Raw genomic sequence first — 22,409 nt, 5'->3', positions numbered from 1 at the left:
TAAAAAAACAATATGAACCATAGTTACCTGAAAAATCTGAAATTTCCATAGGTACACATTTACTCTCTATCCATATATCTATACAAAACACTTACAAAACTAACTTCAGTATTTTATAAAGATGTACCGACAAATTATAGGAAGGCAGATTCTTTACTGGCTGAGCTATGAGGGGAGCCCAAATTATAGGCACCATTTGACATATGCTAGCAGGTGTCACATGGATACGCAAGCAACAGCTATAGTCCCAACACTCTGATTTACACGAAGTACATTTCTTCATGGTTGTGCCAAATTTGAATTCAAAAGAGACAGATACATAAACCAGTGGAGTAAATGAAGCTGAACTGGACATTAAGGAGAGCAATAAAGGGCAGAGGACAGCAAGGGTTCTTTCTGTTTCCCAAGATCTCTGTGTCCCAACATATTTGAAATAAAGGCTGTCGAATCAGTGGTACCAATGAATTTGGAAAGCTTTCAGTTCATGAAGACGCACCAGCCACATTTCAGGTGCTCAGTCATCACGTGTGGCTGGTGGATACCAGGTGAGACAGGAAAGAATTTCAACACTTCCATCACTTCAGTATGGCAGGAACCAACACAATATCGTAAAGCAATTATCTTTCAATTAAAAATAAATTTAAAAAAATTTCCATCACTTCAGAAAGTTCTACTGGACAGTGCTGCTCCAGGTGAAGAAGAAGCAAACTGAGAATTGAACAGCCTGCAAGCAATGTTATAAAACATACATTTTTATGGAGAAAGAGGGATGGTTTCAGTTTGAGATGGTATTGATAAAAACGTGAAGTTCTTTACCAACGGTGAAAGCAGGCTGGAAGGAGGGATAATCCCTACCAGTCAAAAGGCTGAAGAAAGACCCAGGCAGTTTATCTGCCTACAGTTAAATTCTTCTGAATGTGACACAGACTAGGAAAAATCGACGTAAGGAGGGATGATTTTAATCTACAGTACCATCCAACGTTTGTAAACCAAACAAGTCACATACGTAAATCCAGTAAATTGCTGAGTAAGGAGATTACGAGTCCCCTTCCCCCCGCCCCATTTTTTTCCCCATTAGCTCCATTTTTTAAATATTTTCTTAAGATCATATATTACTCAGGCAAAATAAAATCAAAGAATCAACACTTAGCCTAGGAGGATGAGGCTGAGCTGAGTCCCTCTCAGATGATTACTTTAGGGCCAACTTCTGGGTTTTGGTAGGAAGTGGGGGTCGGGATGGGGGGTAGTGGGGTTGCCGGGGGCAGGGGGCAGAGGCTGCAGGGGAACAACGCAGCCCCCAACAGTCCTAGTGACACCCAGGGGCCAGCACTGTGGTCAGCAGAGCCCCCTGAGCACCCCACCTATCCCCGCTCCACGCTGCCGCCTGCTGGCTGGGGCTCAGAGCTGCAACCTCCACCAAGGCCCCGCCTCCCTGTGCCCTTCTTCCCTCTCTCTGACCTGGTTTCCTTTCAGTGGAAAAGCCTGGCCTTAGGAGTAAAAAGCGTATTGTATTTTGGCTCCAAACCTCACCGTATGTATAATAACCTGGGGTGGGTTACTGCCCTTGGCTGACCACGAGCATGCTTAGCTCCACCTGTGGACGCTTTTTGAACTTCAAGGGGCATCGGATGAGCCACTACCGGTGAAAGCGTTCTGCTGGCTGGAGAGGGAAAGACCAGTGTCAGCTCTGATGACCCATCACTCAACCTGGACTTGGATGCTTTCCCTATAGAAGTGGAAATTGCTGAGTGACATCCCACTTGTCCCTTGGCCAACTTCTCCGTAAGTTAGTGAAATAATTTGGAAAATAGGTGATGATGTAATAATAATAATAATGACAGCTAATGTGTAATTGAGTACTCAGTGCCAGTCACTCATCATTATGCATAATTCATGAAATATCCCCTTTTAAAGGTCTCTTTACAATCTAACAAAATAGGCAATTATTATCATTAACCTGTAAGACAGATAAAGAAATAGGCTCAGAGAGGTCAAGTGGGTTGTCTAGGGTTATTGAGTCCTTAAGTGGAGTCTGGATCTGAGTATCCGTTTTCCCATCTCTGGAGCATACGTAATTAAAGCACAAGGCTGATCTGGGCCCAAATCTTCACTCTCCCACTGAATAACAGCATAATCTCTGGAGCCCTGCACCTTGATGTCCTTTTACAGGAAACGAACAGAATGGCATGGACCTTGGAGAGTTCTCATGAGCACCAAGATAAACTGCCAGGTACAGAGAAACAGCTCAATGCCTGATGGCCACAGGCCAGCAAAACGGGCTTCTTCATTTTTCTGAACTTAGGGACACAGCAGAACTGGTTCATTTTTTAAAATAAGTAGCTTGAAAGCAATATGACCACATTTTAAAGATACTGGGTGCAAGAAAAAGGTAAGCTGCCAACTGATGGGCGGAATGACCCCTGCATTTACACTGAGGAGCTAAGACACACCTCCAGAGGCTGGGAGCAAGCACAGGAGTGCCCAACACCATCACCCACCCATCAGGCAAGACACATCCTCCTTAGAACAACTTGGAACCTTCTTGATCCTGAGAGTCGCCATGTACTTCGCTTCTGTCTTAAGTCACTCTAAGCAGTGACAGGGAAGGAATATATTGTGTTCTTCCTTTTAATTTAAAAGAAAGAGAGAGCAGAAGGTCTCCCTGATACCCCTTTATCACATGTACTGCTTGGTATTGCTTGGCCAAAAGCTGAAAGATTCACAGAGCATTATTTTCATCAGTTACGACTCCCTGGAATAGCAGAGAGTTCGGTTCTATAAGACAAACTATAAAGCAAAAATTTTTAAAAAGCACCCTCTCACAATCTAACCACCAGTCCCTTAGGAAAGCCTGAGATCCAAGCTTCAGGTTTGGCTTAAGTCAGGTATTGATTCCCAGCTGTCTAGGTAATGGGGACATTTTCTCCCAGATATATTCTGTGTGTGTCCTGTGGTATTTAAGAAACTTGAAAGCACAGGGGCAGTGTAAGTGCTAATTAACTGCAAATACATCCTGACAGTTCAGATCAAAGAGAGGTGCAGAGTGGTAGACTGGACTCGCACGTGGAGACTCTTAAAAATACAGACGTCCAATTCCAATCCCAGGCTTACAAATCAGAATTTCTGCATACTGAAAGCATGCACTCTGAGTGAGAGACGTAGGTTCAAGAGTTGGTTCTGCCATCTTCCAACTGTTAAGTTTCAAGAATCTTTGTTTCTGGTTTTTTTTTTTTTCCCATTTAAAAAAGTAAGATAAAATTCATGTAACATAAAATGATACATCATTTTAAAGCGTACAGTTACCACTGTGCAACCACTACCTAATTCCAGAACATTTCCATCACTCCAAAAAGGACACTGTACCTGTGAACAGTGACCCCGAATTTCTATCTTCCTCTTTCCCCTAACAAACAACAATCTGCTTTCTGCCTCAAAGGACTTGCCTTGTCTGGACATTTCACTTAAATGGAATCACATCATATGTAATCTTTTGCATCTGGCTTCTTTCACTTAAAGTAACAATTTTTTAAAGAAAATTGAAGTACAGTTGATTTGCAATGTTGCTACTTCCGTGCATACAGCAAAGTAATTCAGTTATACATATAAAATCTTTTTCAGATCTACTCTGAGTTCCTTAAATCACATGATAGAGTTTGTACCCTACTTTTTTTTTTAATATTTATTTTTATTTATTTTATTGTGCCAGGTCTTAGTTGCAGCATGTGGGATCTAGTTCCCTGACCAGGGATTGAACCCCAGGCCCCCTGCATTGGGAGTGTGGAGCCTTAGCCACTGGACCACTAGGGAAGTCCCTGCACCCTACTTCTTACACCTGGGCTGAACTTGTGTCTAACTGTCTAACTGAACACATCACAAGCTAACAGTGCCATACTGGAAGCTGAGAAGTCAATCTTGTGTGTCTCAACTCTTCCTCTCTCAGTAATCTGAACCAGTATGAAAACTAACCCAGGCTAAAAGGAGTTGGGCTAATATAGCCTGTCATCTCTTGCAATCAGCTAGCTGGGTGTTCCAATAGCACTGCAGCCTCTCTTGGCATCTCAGCCAAGACTACTTGCTGCTGAAACCCCCCTGGGCACGGATGACCCTCCTGGTGGCTCAGTGGGGCTGCCCTTCTACGTCTGGCTTGGACGTCATCTCTGGAACATGCTGTCCTGCAGCCCGTCTCCCTGGCTTACTCCACTGCATTGGTGGCCACGCCCCTCTGCCCCTGCTGCTTTTGATTATGGTCCTGGCCACTGAGTGTGGTGAGGCATCACACTGGGGTTCTGATTTGCCCTTCTCAAATGACTAATGAGAGTGAGCACTTAATCATGGGCTTTCTGGCCATTCGTTTATCTTTTCTGGAGAACTGGATATCTGAATTTTTGGTCTATTTTTAAACTGCGCTCTCTGTCCTTGAGTTGTAAGAGTTCTTTATACATTCTGGACACTAGATGCTTGTCTGATAAACAATTTGCAAATATTTTCTCCCCTTCTGTGGGCTGTCTTCTCACTTTCTTAACAGTACCCTTTCACTCACAAGTTTTTAACTTCGAAATCCATTTTTATTTTTTTCCCCTTTGGTTCCTTGTGCTTTGTCTGTTTTGACACATATTAATTGAGCATCTATTAAATGAATGACTGTGCCTTTGGGCAAGTTACTGATCTTTTCTGAGCTACAATTTCCTGATTGCTTTTGATAAATTCTAGCTGTTATTATCTGTAAAATGAAAGATGATAAAGTAATGTGTGTAAGTGCTCTTGAGTCTGCAGACCATAATGATACTTGCCACTGCTAGAAGGGGTGGCTAAGCAGTAGAACAATACATTTGTCTTGGAAACAGCATGTTACTGACAATGTTCATGCTGGCAAGTGAGGAGTAATCGGTGTGGGCGAGCTGAAATGAGTGACATGACTTCTTCTTTGCTGCTCCCTTTATTTTTCCACAGCAGCAGCTGTGTGCCTGCCAGGTACAAGCACTACGATGAGAGATTATCAGAGCAAATTCATTTTGGAGCTCCACCTGACTTTATGTTAAAAAAAATAATTTTGAGAACTGGAATCAGGTTCTCAGAATATGAAATTTCTCTTTTTACATCTAAGTAGAATGCTTTACGGAGAAGGCGATGGCACCCCACTCCAGTACTCTTGCCTGGAAAATCCCATGGACGGAGGAGCCTGCTGGGCTGTAGACCATGGGGGCTCGACTGGGCGACTTCACTTTCACTTTTCAGTTTCATGCATTGGAGAAGGAAATGGCAACCCACTCCAGTGTTCTTGCCTGGAGAATCCCAGGGACAGGGGAGCCTGGTGGGAGGCCGTCTATGGGGTCACACAGAGTCAGACACAACTGAAACGACTTAGCAGCAGCAGCAGCAGAATGCATTACAGGTCCACACTACATCTGTTAAGGGTTTGGGGAGATTGAATTAGGAAGGAGGAAGAAGAGTCCTGGAAAGAAAGCTCCACTCGCCTCTCGCTGTAATGGCATCTGTGAGCCTCAGCCTGGGGTGGCCAGGGTCGGATTACCACATAGCCCAGTTCTACTGCTGGATGGCTTTGAATCACTCTCCCCACAGGGAGGTGTTCAGTGTGTAGGCTTTCCTCCTGCTGATCTTTCTCTGCCCTGGGGTAGACGCTTCTACCAGGCTCCAGTGTCCAAATGCCAGCCTTCCTCCAAGTACAGTCCCAACAGCCCCCACCACCTTCAAGAAGCCCTCAGCAGTCTCTGTAGCCAGAAGTCTGTCCTCCTGATTTTCCGTGTTATCAGTCACTTCCCAGCCGCGTGATGATTCTTGATGGACCCGACTTACTTCCTGCATCGCACAATGAACTCCCAAGGGCGGAAGCCTTGTTCCGTCGCTGTACCCTATAACCTAGCAAAGTTCCTGACTTCTGCTAGGGGACTGATAAATATTTATGGAAGGAGAAAAATACAAGAATCAAGGGAAGATGCTCTCCTTTTCATCTTTACCAACAAAGGCTAATATATCTGTAGTTTACATAATGTCTTATTTTTGGAAAACTCATGTTTATTTACATTAAATCCTTCTACATGACTTACAGATTTTTGAGACCAAAAGAGATTTCTAAAATCAGGTGAAATCAGACTTGCTGCTCAATTGCTGTAATTGAGAGACAGCACCAAAGCCTAACCACTGGACCACCAGGGAGCATCTCAAATATTGTGACTGAGAAGACAGAGAGATTCACTGATTTCTGGACAAGTTTCAAAGAAAGATCTGTGTTGAGGAAAAGTAAAACTGATGAAAGATGAAAGACTCCCCCTAAACTAAAATCAGGGACCACCACTACACATTTCAAGGTTTCATAAGCACCCTGCTGTGATAAGAAGGCAAAGGTTAGTCTGGGTCTTCAGGATGAGGCTTCTGCAGGTCAAATTATCTTATAAACATGGAACTGTTTCCATTTCACTGTATTATTCTTATATCTGAAACTTTCATAGAAAGTAGAATTTACTTTGAAAAGAGGAAAAGAGTAAAATTGAATTTATGTAAATAACAAGTAGATCGTTAAAAGTTTGATCTTCTTGAACAGAAACAATCCTGTATAATAAAAATAATCCTTAATTCCACTTAGAATCACCCAAGCAGCAAACAGGCACAGTGCAGCAGGCATATGCATTTTCTCACTTAATTCTCGCATCTTCCCAAGATCCAAGGTGGGTCTACTTACGAACCTTAACCCCACCTGACCCCACCTGACAGATGAGGATACTGCAGTTTAGAGAAGCGCCTGACAAGGGTCACATGGTTACCAGAGCCTGGATCTGAAATCCCCTATCTACCCTACTCAAGCCTGGTGCTTTTCCCATCACGTTAATGCTGGCTCCCTTGAATGTTTCCGTTGAACACAAAGGATTTCCTAGGTATGATATTATAAAAAAGAATGCAAGAGATGACCAAAGGAAATCACAAAATTTAACTTCTTGGAGAGTCAGCATCTCACCTAGTATAATACTAAGGACTTTTAGTCCAATTAGAGACTACTGCTTATAGACTACTGTCATTATAGGTATGCCGCCTACCATGCTCCTCTGTCCATGGGATTTCCAGGCAAGAGTACATATAAATAAGCATGACAGCTGCCTGGACCATTTTGGAATGTCCATGCACTATTTCTCTCTGAATTCCACGGATTTAGTACAGACTTGAATAGTAATCGGTACATTTTCAGACAGAAATTCTACCATAAAACCCAAGAAAGCTAACCCAGAAAATAAAGCAGATGTGATGAAGCCAACGTGGTGCCACAAGCATAATACAAGGGTGGCCCTGCACCACAAGCCACAGCGGGGCCCGTGGAGACAACCGTGCCTCCCCAAAAGGCAGCAGCAGCTACTCAGGAGCTCAAGTACGAACACCAAGCGCTGCCAGCGTCCAGAGTTCTCAGCGTCCCTCAATTTAAAAGTGAAGTCGCTCAGTCGTGTCCGACTCTTTGCGACCCCATGGACTGTAGCCCACCGTCCATGGCATTCTCCAGGCAAGAATACTGGAGTGGGTTGCTATTTCCTTTTCCAGGGGATTTTCCTGACCCAGGGATCAAACCCCGGTCTCCTGCAGTGCAGGCAGATGCTTTACGGTCTGAGCCACTAGGGAAGCCCTTAGTTTGGATGGTGCAAAAAATGAAACAAAGACAGTCCCATGTGGGAATATGTTGTACAAATGAGCCAGTACCACGCAAGACGCCAGGTTAAGTGGGGGAGGGCAGCTACTGGAAAGGCCTCTTTAGTGACAGAGTGATGCAGCCACCACGCGTTTGCCACGGTGGCTCCACGAGCTGTCAAGGCCAATGCCAGAACGTAAGAAGGCATCAGAGAGGCCGGACAGCTGCCCTTAATTCCAGTGACTGATTCACAGAAAACTCGGAAGGTGGAAGACAAAACCATTTCTCGGCATTTGGCCACAGACGGTCGCTGTAACCACCATGCACAGGGACCAAATGAAGGACAGAGAAGAAAGAAGGAAGAAAGCGACCGTTCAGCGGAGCCTTGCGTGGGCTGATGATTACGGCGGCAATCGTCCACTTACTTGCACTGTGCGTGATAATACTTTATCAGGTTCTGCAGCAGATCCACGCCTTTTTTGGTCTTGATTTCATTGACTTTAATGAGATACTGTGGAAATAAAACAGAATTGGACATCGATCATTTCAGAGAAGGCTCTCTGGCATGGGTTTGGGGGCCAGATCAGCAATCGTGAGTCTGCAGGAGGCTGGGCTGCAGTCAGACAGTGTGAGCTGACTTAGGGAACACTGATCTGACAGTCACAAGTGTGCAGCACAAACTGATTAGCGTGTTAGCATTTTAGAAATGCTTCAGATTAGTTTACTAGACAAGCGGAAACCAAACACAGCAAAACATTCCGTAATAATGGATTATCCCACCCCCCACCCCAGTTCAGTGGATCTCAAACTCACTGTTCATGTGGACAAAACCTGAAAGATGGACTGAAAGACAAATGGCATTCTCTTGAAGGAAAATGCTGTAAGATACTCAAACATTCAGACCAAAGAGGTAAATTGGAAAGTACTTTAGGTACGAAAAAGGGAAAGAAAAAAAAAAAATAATGCACTTGCTTGCTTAGTCGCTTCAGTCGTGTCCGACTCTCTGTGGCCCCATGGACCATGATGGCCCGCCAGACTCCTGTGTCCATGGGATTCTCCAGGCAAGAACACAGGAGTGGGTTGCCATTTATGCGCTAAACGTTACTGGCTCTGATTTTCACAACTGGCCAAGATTTTCTGTTGATGTTGTTTGCTTCTTGTTCACTTGTTTATGGTGTGAAAGTGCTCATGAACAGATAAGCTCCCAGAAGGAGCTGAAGGCTGATGAGGGGGGTCAGAACAGAAATTTAAAAAAAAAAAAAAATTAAGGAAGAAACTCTTGAAACTGAGAAAATTCTATCTACTTTAATATTTTCTGAAAACTGCCAAAAAAAAAAAAAATCTATTAGTATCAGAATGAGTTGGTCTCTAGGTAACGGAATGCCACTGTTCAGTGGGAACCCAGTTTGAGAACCACTGTTCTAAGGCTACGGTAACATGCTTTTCATCGCATTTCTCCCCATGAATTCAGACTTTTTTGACTACTTCATTTCAGTTTTCATTCAAACTGGACACAGGGTTAAAACCAAAACAAAACAAAAACCATGCTGTACAACCTGTACTAGTAAAAATATTCACCAGTGTTACCTCTCACTCCCAGTTTTTTTTTTTTTTTTTTTTCCACACTCACTCACAAGCGGTATTAAAGTTCTCACCAAAGAATCCCGTTTTGGCTTAAAGAGCCCCCTAGGACCCGGGCTCAAAATATGAGACAACAGTGAGACGGCGGATCCCAAAAGGCTTGGAGAAAAGTGGAGATTAGAGAGTCCTTGAGAAACGGTCCCCTCCTCTGATCATCAAACCACAGCCCGCGTTTAAGCATAAGGACGGCTGACCAGCAAGAAAGGCGAGCGGGAACCGCGTCCGTCCGAGGCGCAGGGCGTGCTCCGGCCGTCCTTACCTCGCACATCTGGAGCTGGAAGAGGCGCCGCTCCTTCTCCATTTCCTCTGCGATCTCGGCGCCGGTGATCTCTGTGCGGATCATCCCGTGCTGCTTAGCGTGCTCCCTTTTCTCCTTCTCAATTTTGGTACTGTAACCGAAGCAGACGCCAGCATTTAAAAACCAAAAAACCACACTCTTGTCTTTAAGGACAGCCATTTGACTCTTTCTTCATTACTAGAAGAGGCTGCTGAGTCGCTTCAGTCGTGTCCGATTCTGTGCGACCCCAGAGACGGCAGCCCACTAGGCTCCTCTGTTCCTGGGATTCTCCAGGCAAGAATACTGGAGTGGGTTGCCATTTCATTCTCCAATGCATGAAAGTGAAAAGGGAAATTAAAGTCGCTCAGTCGTGCCCGATTCTTAGCAACCCCATGGACTGCAGCCTACCAGGCTCCTCTGTCCCTGGGATTTTCCAGGCAAGAGTACTGTAAGAGGCAGGGACTCTTAAATGGACGGCTTCTATCAAAAGTTGAAAATCTTAAGTTCAAAGAAGAGTCAACACATTGTATGGATTTTCACCGAGGACACTGCCTACGTTTTAACTTTGATCTCACCCTTGAGAGCATTCACCTAAGTTCTCTTCCATGCTGGTTGGCATCAAGTCACTGTGACAGTTTACCTTTTCCGCAGTAAAGGACTTTCATGATACAAAAGAAATCAGGAGGTTGGAGGCCTCATGCATATCTTGATTATTAATAGACTATAAGACTCGAGAGATATTTCAAGAGTATATAATGGGTCTTTGGAGGCATGCACAAAAGTTAGCCAAAGGTAATATTCAATATTTCTCTAAACATAGGTTGTTTTTCACTCTCTAATGATATTTTAGTCATTTAACCACCTGGCAATGGATTGTACACAGTCAACATTTAGGAGAAATCCAAATCTCTTCTTTGGAATGCTGTGAAAATGTTCTTCAGTTGGGAGAGGGCCAGGAGGGAGCCAAGGAAATAAGCGCAGAGAAAGCACATTAAACCAAGAGTATGTGAGGGGGATCCTTGGCTATGGCAGATAATATTTTGGTATCGATACCAATGGCCACAGCTCTTTTTCTACAAATCCATTTAATCTGAAAGCAGACTTCTAATTTCTTTCTTTCTAACTCAGGCTTTCTTAATGACAGCTTCATTTCAGTTTTCATTCAACTGGCGGTGGTTTACTCACTAAGTCGTGTCTGACTCTTGTGACCCAATGGATTGTAGCCTGCCAGGTTCCTCTGTCCCTGGGATTCTCCAGGCAAAAATACTGCAGTGGGTTGCCATTTCCTTCTCTAGGGGATCTTCCCGATCCAGGAATTGAACCCGGGCCTCCTGCATTGCAGGATTCATTCAACTGGACACACGGTTGAAAAAAAAAAATGCTATATACCTCAACCAGTAAAACTTAATATTCACCAGTATTATCTCTCACCAAAATTTTTTTCCCCACATTCACTCACAAGCAACATTAAAGTTCTCACCAAAGAGAGCCTATCATTTATAGTTGTGAAAGCAGACTGACCTAGCCTTTGAGTTTTCTTTTAAATTGCGGTGATGGGAAAACAAACCCTAAGAAAGCCAATATCTTTGCCAACACACAAACACAGTAGAAAAATCGAGCCATCAACTCAATGAAAAACTTACAAACTGGGCTGAGATTCACTGTAATACCCTAGTGTCTGGCATACCTAACAACTCTTCCATCACGCACCTCACAGGTTAAATAGGTGTGAAGGCAGGGATTTTACCAGAAGGAGAATAAGCCTCAGCTCTCTCTCCACTGGTGTGGGTGGGAAGAGAAGCAGGAAGCTACAGATTCTGGAGAGGGAACATGAGCAGGGAAAAACTTAATAGTAATGACAGACTGCAAGGAGATCAAACCAGTCAATCCTAAAGGAAATATAACCCTGAATATACATTGGAAGGACTGATGCTGAAGCTGAAGCTCCAATACTTTGGCCACCTGATGTGAAGACCCAACTCACTGGAAGAGACCCTAGTGCTGGGAAACAATGAAGGCAGAAGGAGAAGGGGGTGGCAGAGGATGAGAAGGTTGGATGGCATCACCAACTTAGTGGCTATGAGTTTGAGCAAACTCCAGGAGATGGTGAAGGACAGGGGAGCCTGGCGTGCTGCAGCCCCTGGGGTCACAAAGAGTCGGACACAACTGAGCAATGACAGACGCTGGGTTAACATGGTGATGACCATGTGCATTTATTTATTCTTCCTTCACCAAGCTCACTAAAATGACAGGGAAGTCATTAAAAAAGTATAATCTCCCAAAGACAGGAATTGGAGACCAAAAAGAAAAAGAAAAAAACCAAGAGAATTCAACAAAGATTTGGAAGAGCAGGTCTGAAGAGAGAAAAGTCTGCACCCCAAACGACAGGGTCCCCTGCCTTCTGCAGCTTCCAGAATATACACTCACCAGATGGGGATACAAGGGGCTGGATGGTCCCAGAAGACAGACCTCTGGATACTGACATGTAGAATAATCCTGATTAAAAAACTGATTTGACATCCCCTAACTTAATACCTAAAGAGGCAGCTCTAGCTCTCTTGAGAAACCCTGATATGTATATGACCTTTCAGTGAATACGTGGGGTGCCTTGCTCTGAAATATGAATGGGCAGTCAGGGACAATAAGGATAATTGAGCAAAGGCCCCAAAATGAAATGGAGAGATCAAAAAAGACAAACAGCAGGGCTAGGGTGGCATAGGGAACCAGGAGCAGTAAGAAAGCAGAAAAAAATTTATAAAAGGTAACCAAATCCTCAGAGAGCTAAAATAGTGCCTCTACAAAACAAGAAACTATAAAAGAAGCTTCCCTAACCCCAACTAATTGTGAAAAAGAGCTTTTAGAAATTTAAAACATGATAACCAAAATAATACACACACACAAAATAAATGGAAACAGTGGGAAAAAAGGTGAAGAAATAACCTAAAATATAAATAGGACAGAAAAGAGAAAAGTGTAAGGACAAGCTAGAAGTCCAACACTGTATACTGAGGTGTATTAAAAAAAAAAAAACAAAAACCTGAGGAATCACATGAAAAGTTTCCAGACTTTTCGTGAAGGAGTAAAAAGCTACAAACAGAAGGTCAGTGCACACACCACGGCATATGAAGCAGCTCTGCAAGACCACTCATAAAGGGAAGACTTGAACATTTTCTAACTGAAAATTAACCAAGCACGCCCCCCAAAACCTCCACGTGTCACACACACAAAGAAATGGGAATCAGAGACATCTGATTTTTTTTTCACTAGCAACACTGGAAATCGCAAAACAATGGAGTAATGCTTTCAACATTTTGCGAGAAAATGATTATAAAATTAAAATTTTATGTTCAGCCATCTCTCAATTCTGTGTGACGGCAGAAGGAAGGTATTGCTGGACATGTCAAAACCTGAACATCTTACCTCCTCAAGAGCTGCTCTCTGGGAAGGGTTTGGAGGTGTCGTGAAAGTGAAAGCTGCTAAGTTGTGTCCGACTCTTTGCAATCCCCTGGACTATACAGGCTATGGAATTCTCCAGGCCAGAATACTGGAATGGGTAGCCTTTCCTGTCTCCAGGGGATCTTCCCAACCCAGGGGTAGAACCCCAGTCTCCTGCATTGCAGGCAGATTCTTCACCAGCTGAGCCACAAGGGAAGCCCAAGAATACTGGAGTGGGTAGCCTATCCCTTCTCCAGCGGATCTTCCCAACCCAGGAATCAAACCAGGGTCTGATGCACTGCAGGCAGATTCTTTACCAACTGAGCTACCAGGGAAGCCCTCAGGGAAGAGGTGGTGTGCTCACAAAATTCTGGGCTTACCACGACAAGGAAACAGGCCTACCACTAAGGGGAGCCCCAGGGTGAGAGCCGCTCTGCTGGGATTTCTCTTGAGTCACTCAGTTGTGTCCGACTCTTTTGACTCCATGCACTGTAGCCCACTACGGTCCTCTGCCCATGCGATTCTCCAGGCAAGAATACTGGAGTGGCTTGCCATTTTCTTCTCCAGGGGATCTTCCCGATCCAGGAATTGAACCCATGTCTCCTTCATTGCAGGCAAATTCTTTACCAACTAAGCTATGAAGGAAGCCCCTCTGCTGACACAGGGGGCCCTGGAAGGATGTCTCTAGGAAGACAAAGGAACTGACAGAGAATTTAATGATAATTGATATATAATCACCATAATATACATCATGTATTTGCTCAGCAGCAACATTAATAGGTATTGGACATCTGCTGGGATAATAAGAATTCACAATAGATTCATGTACAAATAAGTACATGAATAAATGAGGCAATTGCTTCATTAAGATAAAGCAAACAAACAAAAAAAAAGAGTGGGAATTCAATCATAGCATACCTTCAGACTGACAATACATATTTATCTCTGCAGCCAAAGATGGAGAAGCTCTATACAGTCAACAAAAACAAGACAAGGAGCTGACTGTGGCTCAGACCATGAACTCCTTATTACCAAATTCAGACTTAAACTGAAGAAAGGAAAACCACTAGACCATTCAGGTATGACCTAAGTCAAATCCCTTATGATTATACAGTGGAAGTGAGAAATAGATTTAAGGGACTAGATCCAATAGACAGAGTGCTTGATTAACTATGGAATGGTTCGTGACATTGTACAGGAGACAGGGATCAAGACTATCTCCATGGAAAAGAAATGCAAAAAAGCAAACTGGCTGTCTGGGAGGCCTTAGAAATAGCTGTGAAAAAAAGAGAAACAAAAAGCCAAGGAGAAAAGGAAAGATATAAGCATCTGAATGCAGAATTCCAAAGAATAGCAAGAAGAGATAAGAAAGCCTTCTTCAGCGATCAATGCAAAGAAATAGAGGAAAAGAACAGAATGGGAAAAACTAGAGATCTCTTCAAGAAAATTAGAGATACCAAGGGAACATTTCATGCAAAGTTGGGCTCGATAAAGGACAGGAATGGTATGGACCGAACAGAAGCAGAACATATTAAGAAGAGGTGGCAAGAATACACAGAAGAACTGTACAAAAAAGATCTTCACGACCCGGATAATCACGATGGTGTGATCACTCATCTAGAGCCAGACATCCTGGAATGTGAAGTCAAGTGGGCCTTAGAAAGCATCACTATGAACAAAGCTAGTGGAGGTGATGGACTTCCAGTTGAGCTATTTCAAATCCTGAAAGATGATGCTGTGAAAGTGCTGCACTCAATATGCCAGCAAATTTGGAAAACTCAGCAGTGGCCACAGGACTGGAAAAGGGTAGTTTTCATTCCAATCCCAAAGAAAGGCAATGCCGAAGAATGCTCAAACTACCACACAATTGCACTCATCTCACATGCTAGTAAAGTAATGCTCAAAATTCTTCAAGCCAGGCTTCAGCAATACGTGAACTGTGAAATTCCTGATGTTCAAGCTGGTTTTAGAAAAGGCAGAGGAACCAGAGATCAAATTGCCAACATCCACTGGATCATGGAAAAAGCAGGAGAGTTCCAGAAAAACACCTATTTCTGCTTTATTGACTATGCCAAAGCCTTTGACTGTGTGGATCACAATAAACTGTAAAATTCTGAGAGAGATGGGAATACCAGACCACCTGACCTGCCTCTTGAGACATCTGTATGCAGGTCAGGAAGCAACAGTTAGAACTGGACATGAACCAACAGACTGGTTCCAAATAGGAAAAGGAGTACGTCAAGGCTGAATGTCACCCTGCTTATTTAACTTATATGCAGAGTACATCATGTGAAACGCTGGACTGGAAGAAACACAAGCTGGAATCAACATTGCTGGGAGAAATATCAAGAACCTCAGATATGCAGGTGACACCACCCTTATGGCAGAAAGTGAAGAGGAACTAAAAAGCCTCTTGATGAAAGTGAAAGTGGAGAGTGAAAAAGTTGGCTTAAAGCTCAACATTCAGAAAACGAAGATCATGGCATCCGGTCCCATCACTTCATGGGAAATAGATGGGGAAACAGTGGAAACAGTGTCAGACATTTTGGGGGGCTTCAAAATCACTGCAGATAGTGACTACAGCCATGAAATTAAAAGACGCTTACTCCTTGGAAGAAAAGTTATGACCAACCTAGATAGCATATTCAAAAGAAGAGACATTACTTTGCCGACTAAGGTCTGTCTAGTCAAGGTTATGGTTTTTCCAGTAGTCATGTATGGATGTGAGAGTTGGACTGTGAAGAAGGCTGAGCACTGAAGAATTGATGCTTTTGAACTGTGGTGTTGGAGAAGACTCTTGAGAGTCCCTTGGACTGCAAGGAGATCCAACCAGTCCATTCTGAAGGAGATCAGCCCTGGGATTTCTTCGGAAAGAATGATGCTAAAGCTGAAACTCCAGTACTTTGGCCACCTCATGCGAAGAGTGGACTCATTGGAAAAGACTCTGATGCTGGGAGGGATTGGGGGCAGGAGCAGAAGGGGATGACAGAGGATGAGATGGCTGGATGGCATCACCAACTCGATGGACGTGAGTCTGAGTGAACTCCAGGAGTTGGTGATGGACAGGGAGGCCTGGTGTGCTGCGATTCATGGGGTCGCAAAGAGTCGGACACGACTGAATGACTGAACAGATCCACAAAAAGACTAATGTGTGAATGTTCAGGGCTTCCCAGGTGGCACTAGAGGTAAAGAACCAGACTGCTGATGCAGGAGGTGCAGGACACGTGGGTTCCATCCCTGGGTCAGGAAGATCCACTGGAGGAGGAAATGACTCACTCCAGGATCCTTGCCTGGAGAATCCCATGGACAGACTGAGCACAAATGCATGTTCAGCATATTTATACTCACAAAAATGTAATGACTGACAACTGGCTTAAAACACAAATCACTGTATTTATCTTACTGGATGAATGAGGAGGGGGTGGGGTGGAAAAGTGATGGGGATGGTTGTTCAAGCGTGATAAATCCTCACCTATCACGGCAATACAATACAGATGAACCAAGAAGGAACAGCAAGAGGAACCTGCGGGATGTGGGGAGAACTCAGGAGCCCCACCCTCCTTGTAAGGACTCAGTTCTAGTCCCTTTCTGCTGTGTGCAGACGCCCTTGGGCCTGGCAGTCTTGTGAGCACTCGAGACCCACTTGCACAGGGCAAGACACACGGGCTTGAAGCCATGGCCCACGGCCTTCGCTTACCCTGGCTGGCCATTTTAGGAACCTTTCTGTTCTCAGCACCATTTGTCACAGTCACGGCACATCAGAAGCATTCCTTAGGCAGCAAATCCTCAACGATGTGTGTATTACATAAGCGATTACAGAAGTGGTTTCGGGGAAAACATTTTAATCCTGAATTTGTTTTTCTCTGGCTTGTGTTTTCACTTTCCTGTTATTGCTGCCTACGGAAATGTTTTTATTCTCTCATGTTTATAGTTATCCAAGTTTATAGCCAAGACATTTATTAAATGCTTTTAAATACATTTCTCCTCCTGCCCCACCCCACTGCCTGGTGTTATAAATGTCTCAGAGTACTAATAAGAATCACTATGGATGGTGACTGCAGGCTTGAAATTAAAAGACGATTGCTCCTTGGAAGAAAAGCTATGACCAACCTAGACAGTGTATTAAAAAACAGAGACATCATTGCCGAGAAAGGTCCATCAAGTCAAAGCTATGGTGTTTCCAGTAGTCATGTCTGGATGTGAGAGCTGGACCATAAAGAAAGCTGAGCACTGAAGAACTGATGCTTTCGAAATGTGGGGCTGGAGAAGACTCTTGAGAGTCCCCTGGACAGCAAGGAGATCAAACCAGTCAATCCTAAAGGAAATCAACCCTGAATATTCATTGGAAAGACTGATGCTGAAGCTTAATACTTTGGCCACCTGATGTGAAGAACTGACTTACTGGAAAAGACCCTGATGCTGGGAAAGACTGAGGGCAGAAGAAGGGGCAACAGAGGGTGAGAGGGCTGGATGGCATCGACTCAAAGGACATGAATTTGAGCAAACTCAGGGAGACAGTGAAGGACAAGGAAGCCTGGCATGTTGCTGTCCATGGGGTCATGAAGAGTTGGACACTACTGAGCGACTGAACAACAAATAATAAGAAAGGGATGTGGAAGAACGACCCGTATAGTATGAGGATGAGCCACGTCCACACTGAGGTCTGATGGGCAGCGTCTCCCTGGTCCCACGTGGATCGCTCCAGCTTGCAGGCCTCTGGCTGCGGCCACGCTATGCTGTTCTGGGGTCACAGAGACCAGAGGGGAAGCCACACTTACTAGCCTTAGGACCTTCCGAAGCCCCTTAGCCTTTCTAAGCTTCAGTTTCCTAATCCACAAACAGGCAGTCCAAGGTGCACACTGAGAGGGGTGCTGTGAGGAGGTCATGCATGTAAAGCATTTTGCTCAGGCCCCGGTGGGCAGATGGACGTTACGGTTGTTTTGTTGCCAAGTCATGTCTGACTCTTTGCAACCCTGTGGACCGTAGGGTGTCGGGCTCCTCTGTCCATGGGATTCTCCAGGCAAGAATACTGGAATGGGTTGCTATTTCCTTCTCCGGGGGATCTTCCTGACCCAGGGAAAGAACCCATGTCCCCTACATTGGCAGGCGGGCTTCTTCACCATGGGGTCACAACATAAACAGTAGCTGTTTTTTATTTCTGAGTTGCCGTGTTATCCAGAAACGGGCAAATGGTCTATAGCTATGCAAGAACTTTAATGAAAGAAAAACTACAATACTCATTGACCTATAACTTGACCGTCAGTATCAGCCACGGACGCCAAAATAATCGACAATGAAAGTACATCTCACTCTAGACAACCAGCATGGGAGGTGGAACCACTTCTAATCAGGTCAGCATACTCAGCCTCACGGCCCTTACAAGGATGGACTCGGCAGTGTTTTTCTCCTGAAGGAATTAGTTCAAGACTCTGTCTTTCTTTTAGTTATTCTTTTTCTTAGAACACTTAAAACAGTAACAACAACAAAAAGAGACCAATTAAAAAAAACACACTTACAACTTCGTCTCATAATCTTTCCAAGCTTTGTCAAATGGCTTCTTGAGATCCTTAGAAAAGAGAAAATAAAATTGAGATTAAACATGCTTTTGCTTCACGGTGAATAATTTTCAAATCACATCTTAGCAAAAACAATTTCTGTTACAGGACCCTGGAAACTTTACACGGGACACTTTCAGGCACACCACGTGACTTATTACACCCAAGAAAGCTAAGACAGTTGTAGCCACGAGTGTTCCCAGTCAAAACCATGAGGCAGTACCTGGTGGTTCTGAGAGGTGGGTCCACCAGGGTGGAGCCCAGACTCAGCACAGACCACCCCCCGCCCGCCCATCTTCCTGACAGCATCTCATCCTATTTCTCAGCCAATAACACTATGTGAGTCGGTGTCTTTCTTCTGATGACCGCCTTCCAACAACACGTTTCATGCTGAAAATGTTCAGAGTGTCTTTCAGATACCAGTGCCACTAGGATCTTCAAAGACAAGAACAAATCGATCCTTTGAAGCTAAAGTGAAAATTGAATTTCGGAACACTCACGCCTTTGACTCCCTTCAGGTCTCCTTTCAACAAGGAATCCAAGGTGAAGATCACATTGTGGCTCAGGCCCTGGAGCTGAAAAGCAAACAGAGATGGGAGACAGTTAAAAAGGGAGCGCACAGGGAACCGCAAAACCAGCTGATGCTCGGTGAGCACCGTCGCCCCCACGCAAGTACAGACGCGATGCAGTGAGGGCAGAGACCTTGATCGCCCTGCTCGCAACTGTATCCTCAGTGCCCAAGTTCTGTTGAAAGAGAAAGCTGTTCAGGGGTTCTCTGGTGGCCCAGCGGGAAGAATTTGTCTTGGAATACAGGACACTGGTTTGATGCCTGGTCTGGGAAGATTCCCACACGGGCAGAGCAGCTAAGCCTGCTCACTGCAACTACTGAGCCCGTGCTCTAGAGCGCACGAGCCACACTACTGAGCCCATGAGCTGCAACAGCTTAAGCCTCTGCGCCAGAAAAGGGAAGCCACTGCAATGAGAAGCCCGCACAGCTCGAGGAAGAGTAGCTCCCGCCCACTGCAACTGGAGGAAGCCCACGTGCGGCAGCAAAGACCCACCACAGCCAAGAAATAAACAGATCTGTGCATTTCACGGTAGGTAAACTGAATCCCAATTTTAAAGAAATAATGTAGTCTCCTAGCCATCTAATTTACTCAAGGGACGTGAAAGTTGCTCAGTCGTGTCCGACTCTTTGCAACCCCATGTATACAGTCCATGGAATTCTCCATGCCAGAATACTGGAGTGGGGAGTCTTTCCCTTCTCCAGGAGATCTTCCCAACCCAAGGATTGAACACAGGTCCCCCGCATTGCAGGCGGATTCTTCACTGGCTGAGTCACAAGGGAAACCGTAATTTACTACTTTTTACTAATCCACCTGCTGATGCAAGGGACACAGGTTGGATCCTTGGCCCAGAAAGATTCCCACATATGCCACACAACTAAGCCCAGGCACCACAGCTACTGAGCCTGTGCTCGAGAGCGTACCAGCCCCAATACTGAGCCCGAGGGCTGCAACAACTTAATTAGACCCCTGCACTTGGAGCCTGGGCTCCCCAACAAAAGAAGCCACCTTGATAAGCCCACACACCTCAACTGGAGAGTAGCCCCTCCTCGCTGCAACTAGAGAAAGCCTGTGTGCTGCCACGAAGACCCAGCATAACCAAAAATAAATAAATTTTTAAAAAAGGTAAAAAAAAAAAAGAAAACAACTTAGCAAGTGCAACCTACAGCTGGAGGAGGGGTTTTCACTATTCTGGGGCAGCGGCCTGGGTCTCCTTGATTTCAGGATGGAGCAGAGAGAAGTCCACAGAGAGGGGGTAGGACTGTAACCAGCTGGGGGGGAGGGGGTGGGAAACCAAGGGGAGGATGGTCTAGTGTGCACACAGTCAGGAGAGCCAGGGCTGAGGAGAGTTTATGATACAGTCTGTCTTCAAGGAGACCCAGGCATCTCGGGGAAGTCAGTTTCAGCAGTGTGCAACCAAGACGCCAGGGACCCACAGCACTGGTTTCACATGCGGAGGCCGTGGGTTCCCTCATTTGAGAGGTCATTTTGTTCACATGTAAGTGTATTCACCTGTCAGGTGACCCACCCACCCTTCCATCAATCATTGACTTAGTACCTATTCCATGACACCTGCGATGCCGGGGCTGAGATAGGGGTGCCAGGATGTCTAAAACACCGCCTGCCTCCAGAGAGCTCGCACGCGGGGGGCAGACACAATCAGCATGCAGCCAACTCTACCAGAGGATGAGGCCACGTGTTTATCAGCAGCGGAGGGAGAAACTGGTGTGTGAAGGAGCAAGGCTGACGTTTACAGGCTCTGTGTGGGACCCTCTTAACCACATCTCTAAAGCGAGGATGTTACAGTCTGTTGCGGGTGGCTGCTGTGACGATGCAGTGCGTTCATGTACGAGGAAAGTGCTAGTGTGTTCCCTGATACCTGGGAAAAGCTGAAGACGTGTTTACTTTGAAAATCCTATGGGATGTTAAATACAAATGAAGGCAACGTGGTGCTGAAGCTGAAACTCCAATACTTTGGCCACCTGGTATGAAGAACTGACTCGCTGGAAAAGACTCTGATGCTGGGAAAGACTGAAGGCAGAAGGGTCCGACAGAAGATGAGATGGTTGGATGGCATCACTGACTCCATGCACATGAGTTTGAGCAAGCTCTGGGAGTTGGTGATGGACAGGGAGGCCTTGCATGCTGCAGTCCATGGGGTTGCAGAGTCAGACATGACTGAGTGACTGAACTGAACTGAAGGCAATGTGGGAGCAGAGGCGGAGGGGCAGGGCGGGGAGGTTTTTTCTCCTGCCCGGAACACCTCCCTAGCCCTGGCCTGAGGTTCTCATCTGAGGTTTCTTGCAGCTCTAAGTCACTCCATGTCCTGCCCTCCCTGACCACCAATGAGATACACACGAGGACAGTTCCCCACCACTAGAGGGCTTAGACCAGAGACAACCAACTCTTTTCTTATTTCAAAGACAAAGAGATTCCTACCAAGGCCACCTCATCTCTGCCATCTCACCATCACCCAGCTGGGCTGGCAGGCCAGATGCACAGTCCTCCTTCCAGGGTGGTCTGGGGTGCTGGTCTCAGGGCGTGGGGTGAAAACGACCTCAGATATTATAACGGTCTGTGGCTTTCCAAAGGGTCACAGTATGTAAACTGAAACAGAATACCACAGTATTCGAATTTCATGGGGGAAGTTATTAGGAAAGAAGTAAGCTTCCCTGGTGGTACAGTCTGTAAGAATCTGCCTGTTAATGCAGGATACATGGGTTTGATCCCTGGTCCAGGAGGATTCCACACACTGCAGAGAACTAGCCCCATGTGCTATTAACTACTGAGCCCAACACGCTGCAACTTTGAAGCCCACAAGCCCTAGAGCCTGGGCTCCACAGGAGACGCCGCTGCAGCGAGAAGCTGGCACACCGCAGCTAGATAGTAGCCCGCCCCGGGCACTCTTCACAACTAGAGAAAAGCCCATACAGCAAAAGGACCAAGCACAGCCAAAAATTAGTAGTAAAATTATTAAAAAAAATAATAAAAATGCTCCCTGGGATGGAGGCTTGCAGGTAATAATGAGGAAAAAAAAGAAAGGGTGAAAACCACTGGCCTTGGATCTGAGATGGGGAAAAATAATAAGAGGATTCACTCTGTCCTGGACAGATAGCTAGAATAATATTTTGTTCTGAGTCCTCAACAATCTCATTCCTGGGCCACAAGCCCCCTGCATCCTGCTACCCTGTGGTCTTGTGACTTCAGGCCACGTTCACCTTGTGTGGACGGTGGTAACTGAGGTACGGACCTCCATTAACCAAGGCAGAAAGTACCTATCCCCTGTTTGTGAAGATCCTTGCATTACT

At 45.2% G+C, this 22,409-nt stretch overlaps 1 protein-coding gene across 3 annotated transcripts in view; it reads right to left on the bottom strand.

Annotated features, from left to right (window-relative positions):
• Positions 1–22,409, bottom strand: part of ASAP1 (ArfGAP with SH3 domain, ankyrin repeat and PH domain 1) — a 334,855-nt gene that overhangs the window by 69,311 nt on the left and 243,135 nt on the right. For all 3 annotated transcript variants that reach the window (XM_069600954.1, XM_069600955.1, XM_069600956.1), the window contains exons 6-9: positions 19,036–19,110; positions 18,497–18,546; positions 9,528–9,657; positions 8,053–8,138 (exon numbers count right to left, since the gene is read on the bottom strand). In XM_069600954.1, coding sequence (XP_069457055.1) covers positions 8,053–8,138; positions 9,528–9,657; positions 18,497–18,546; positions 19,036–19,110 — 341 coding nt within the window. The remainder of the gene's footprint in view (positions 1–8,052; positions 8,139–9,527; positions 9,658–18,496; positions 18,547–19,035; positions 19,111–22,409) is intronic.

Source organism: Ovis canadensis, chromosome 9 (assembly GCF_042477335.2).
Source record: "Ovis canadensis isolate MfBH-ARS-UI-01 breed Bighorn chromosome 9, ARS-UI_OviCan_v2, whole genome shotgun sequence".
NCBI classification, from domain to species: Eukaryota; Metazoa; Chordata; class Mammalia; order Artiodactyla; family Bovidae; genus Ovis; species Ovis canadensis.
The sequence above is the reverse complement of the archived record's forward strand: the minus strand, read 5'-3'. Positions and strand labels throughout refer to the sequence as shown.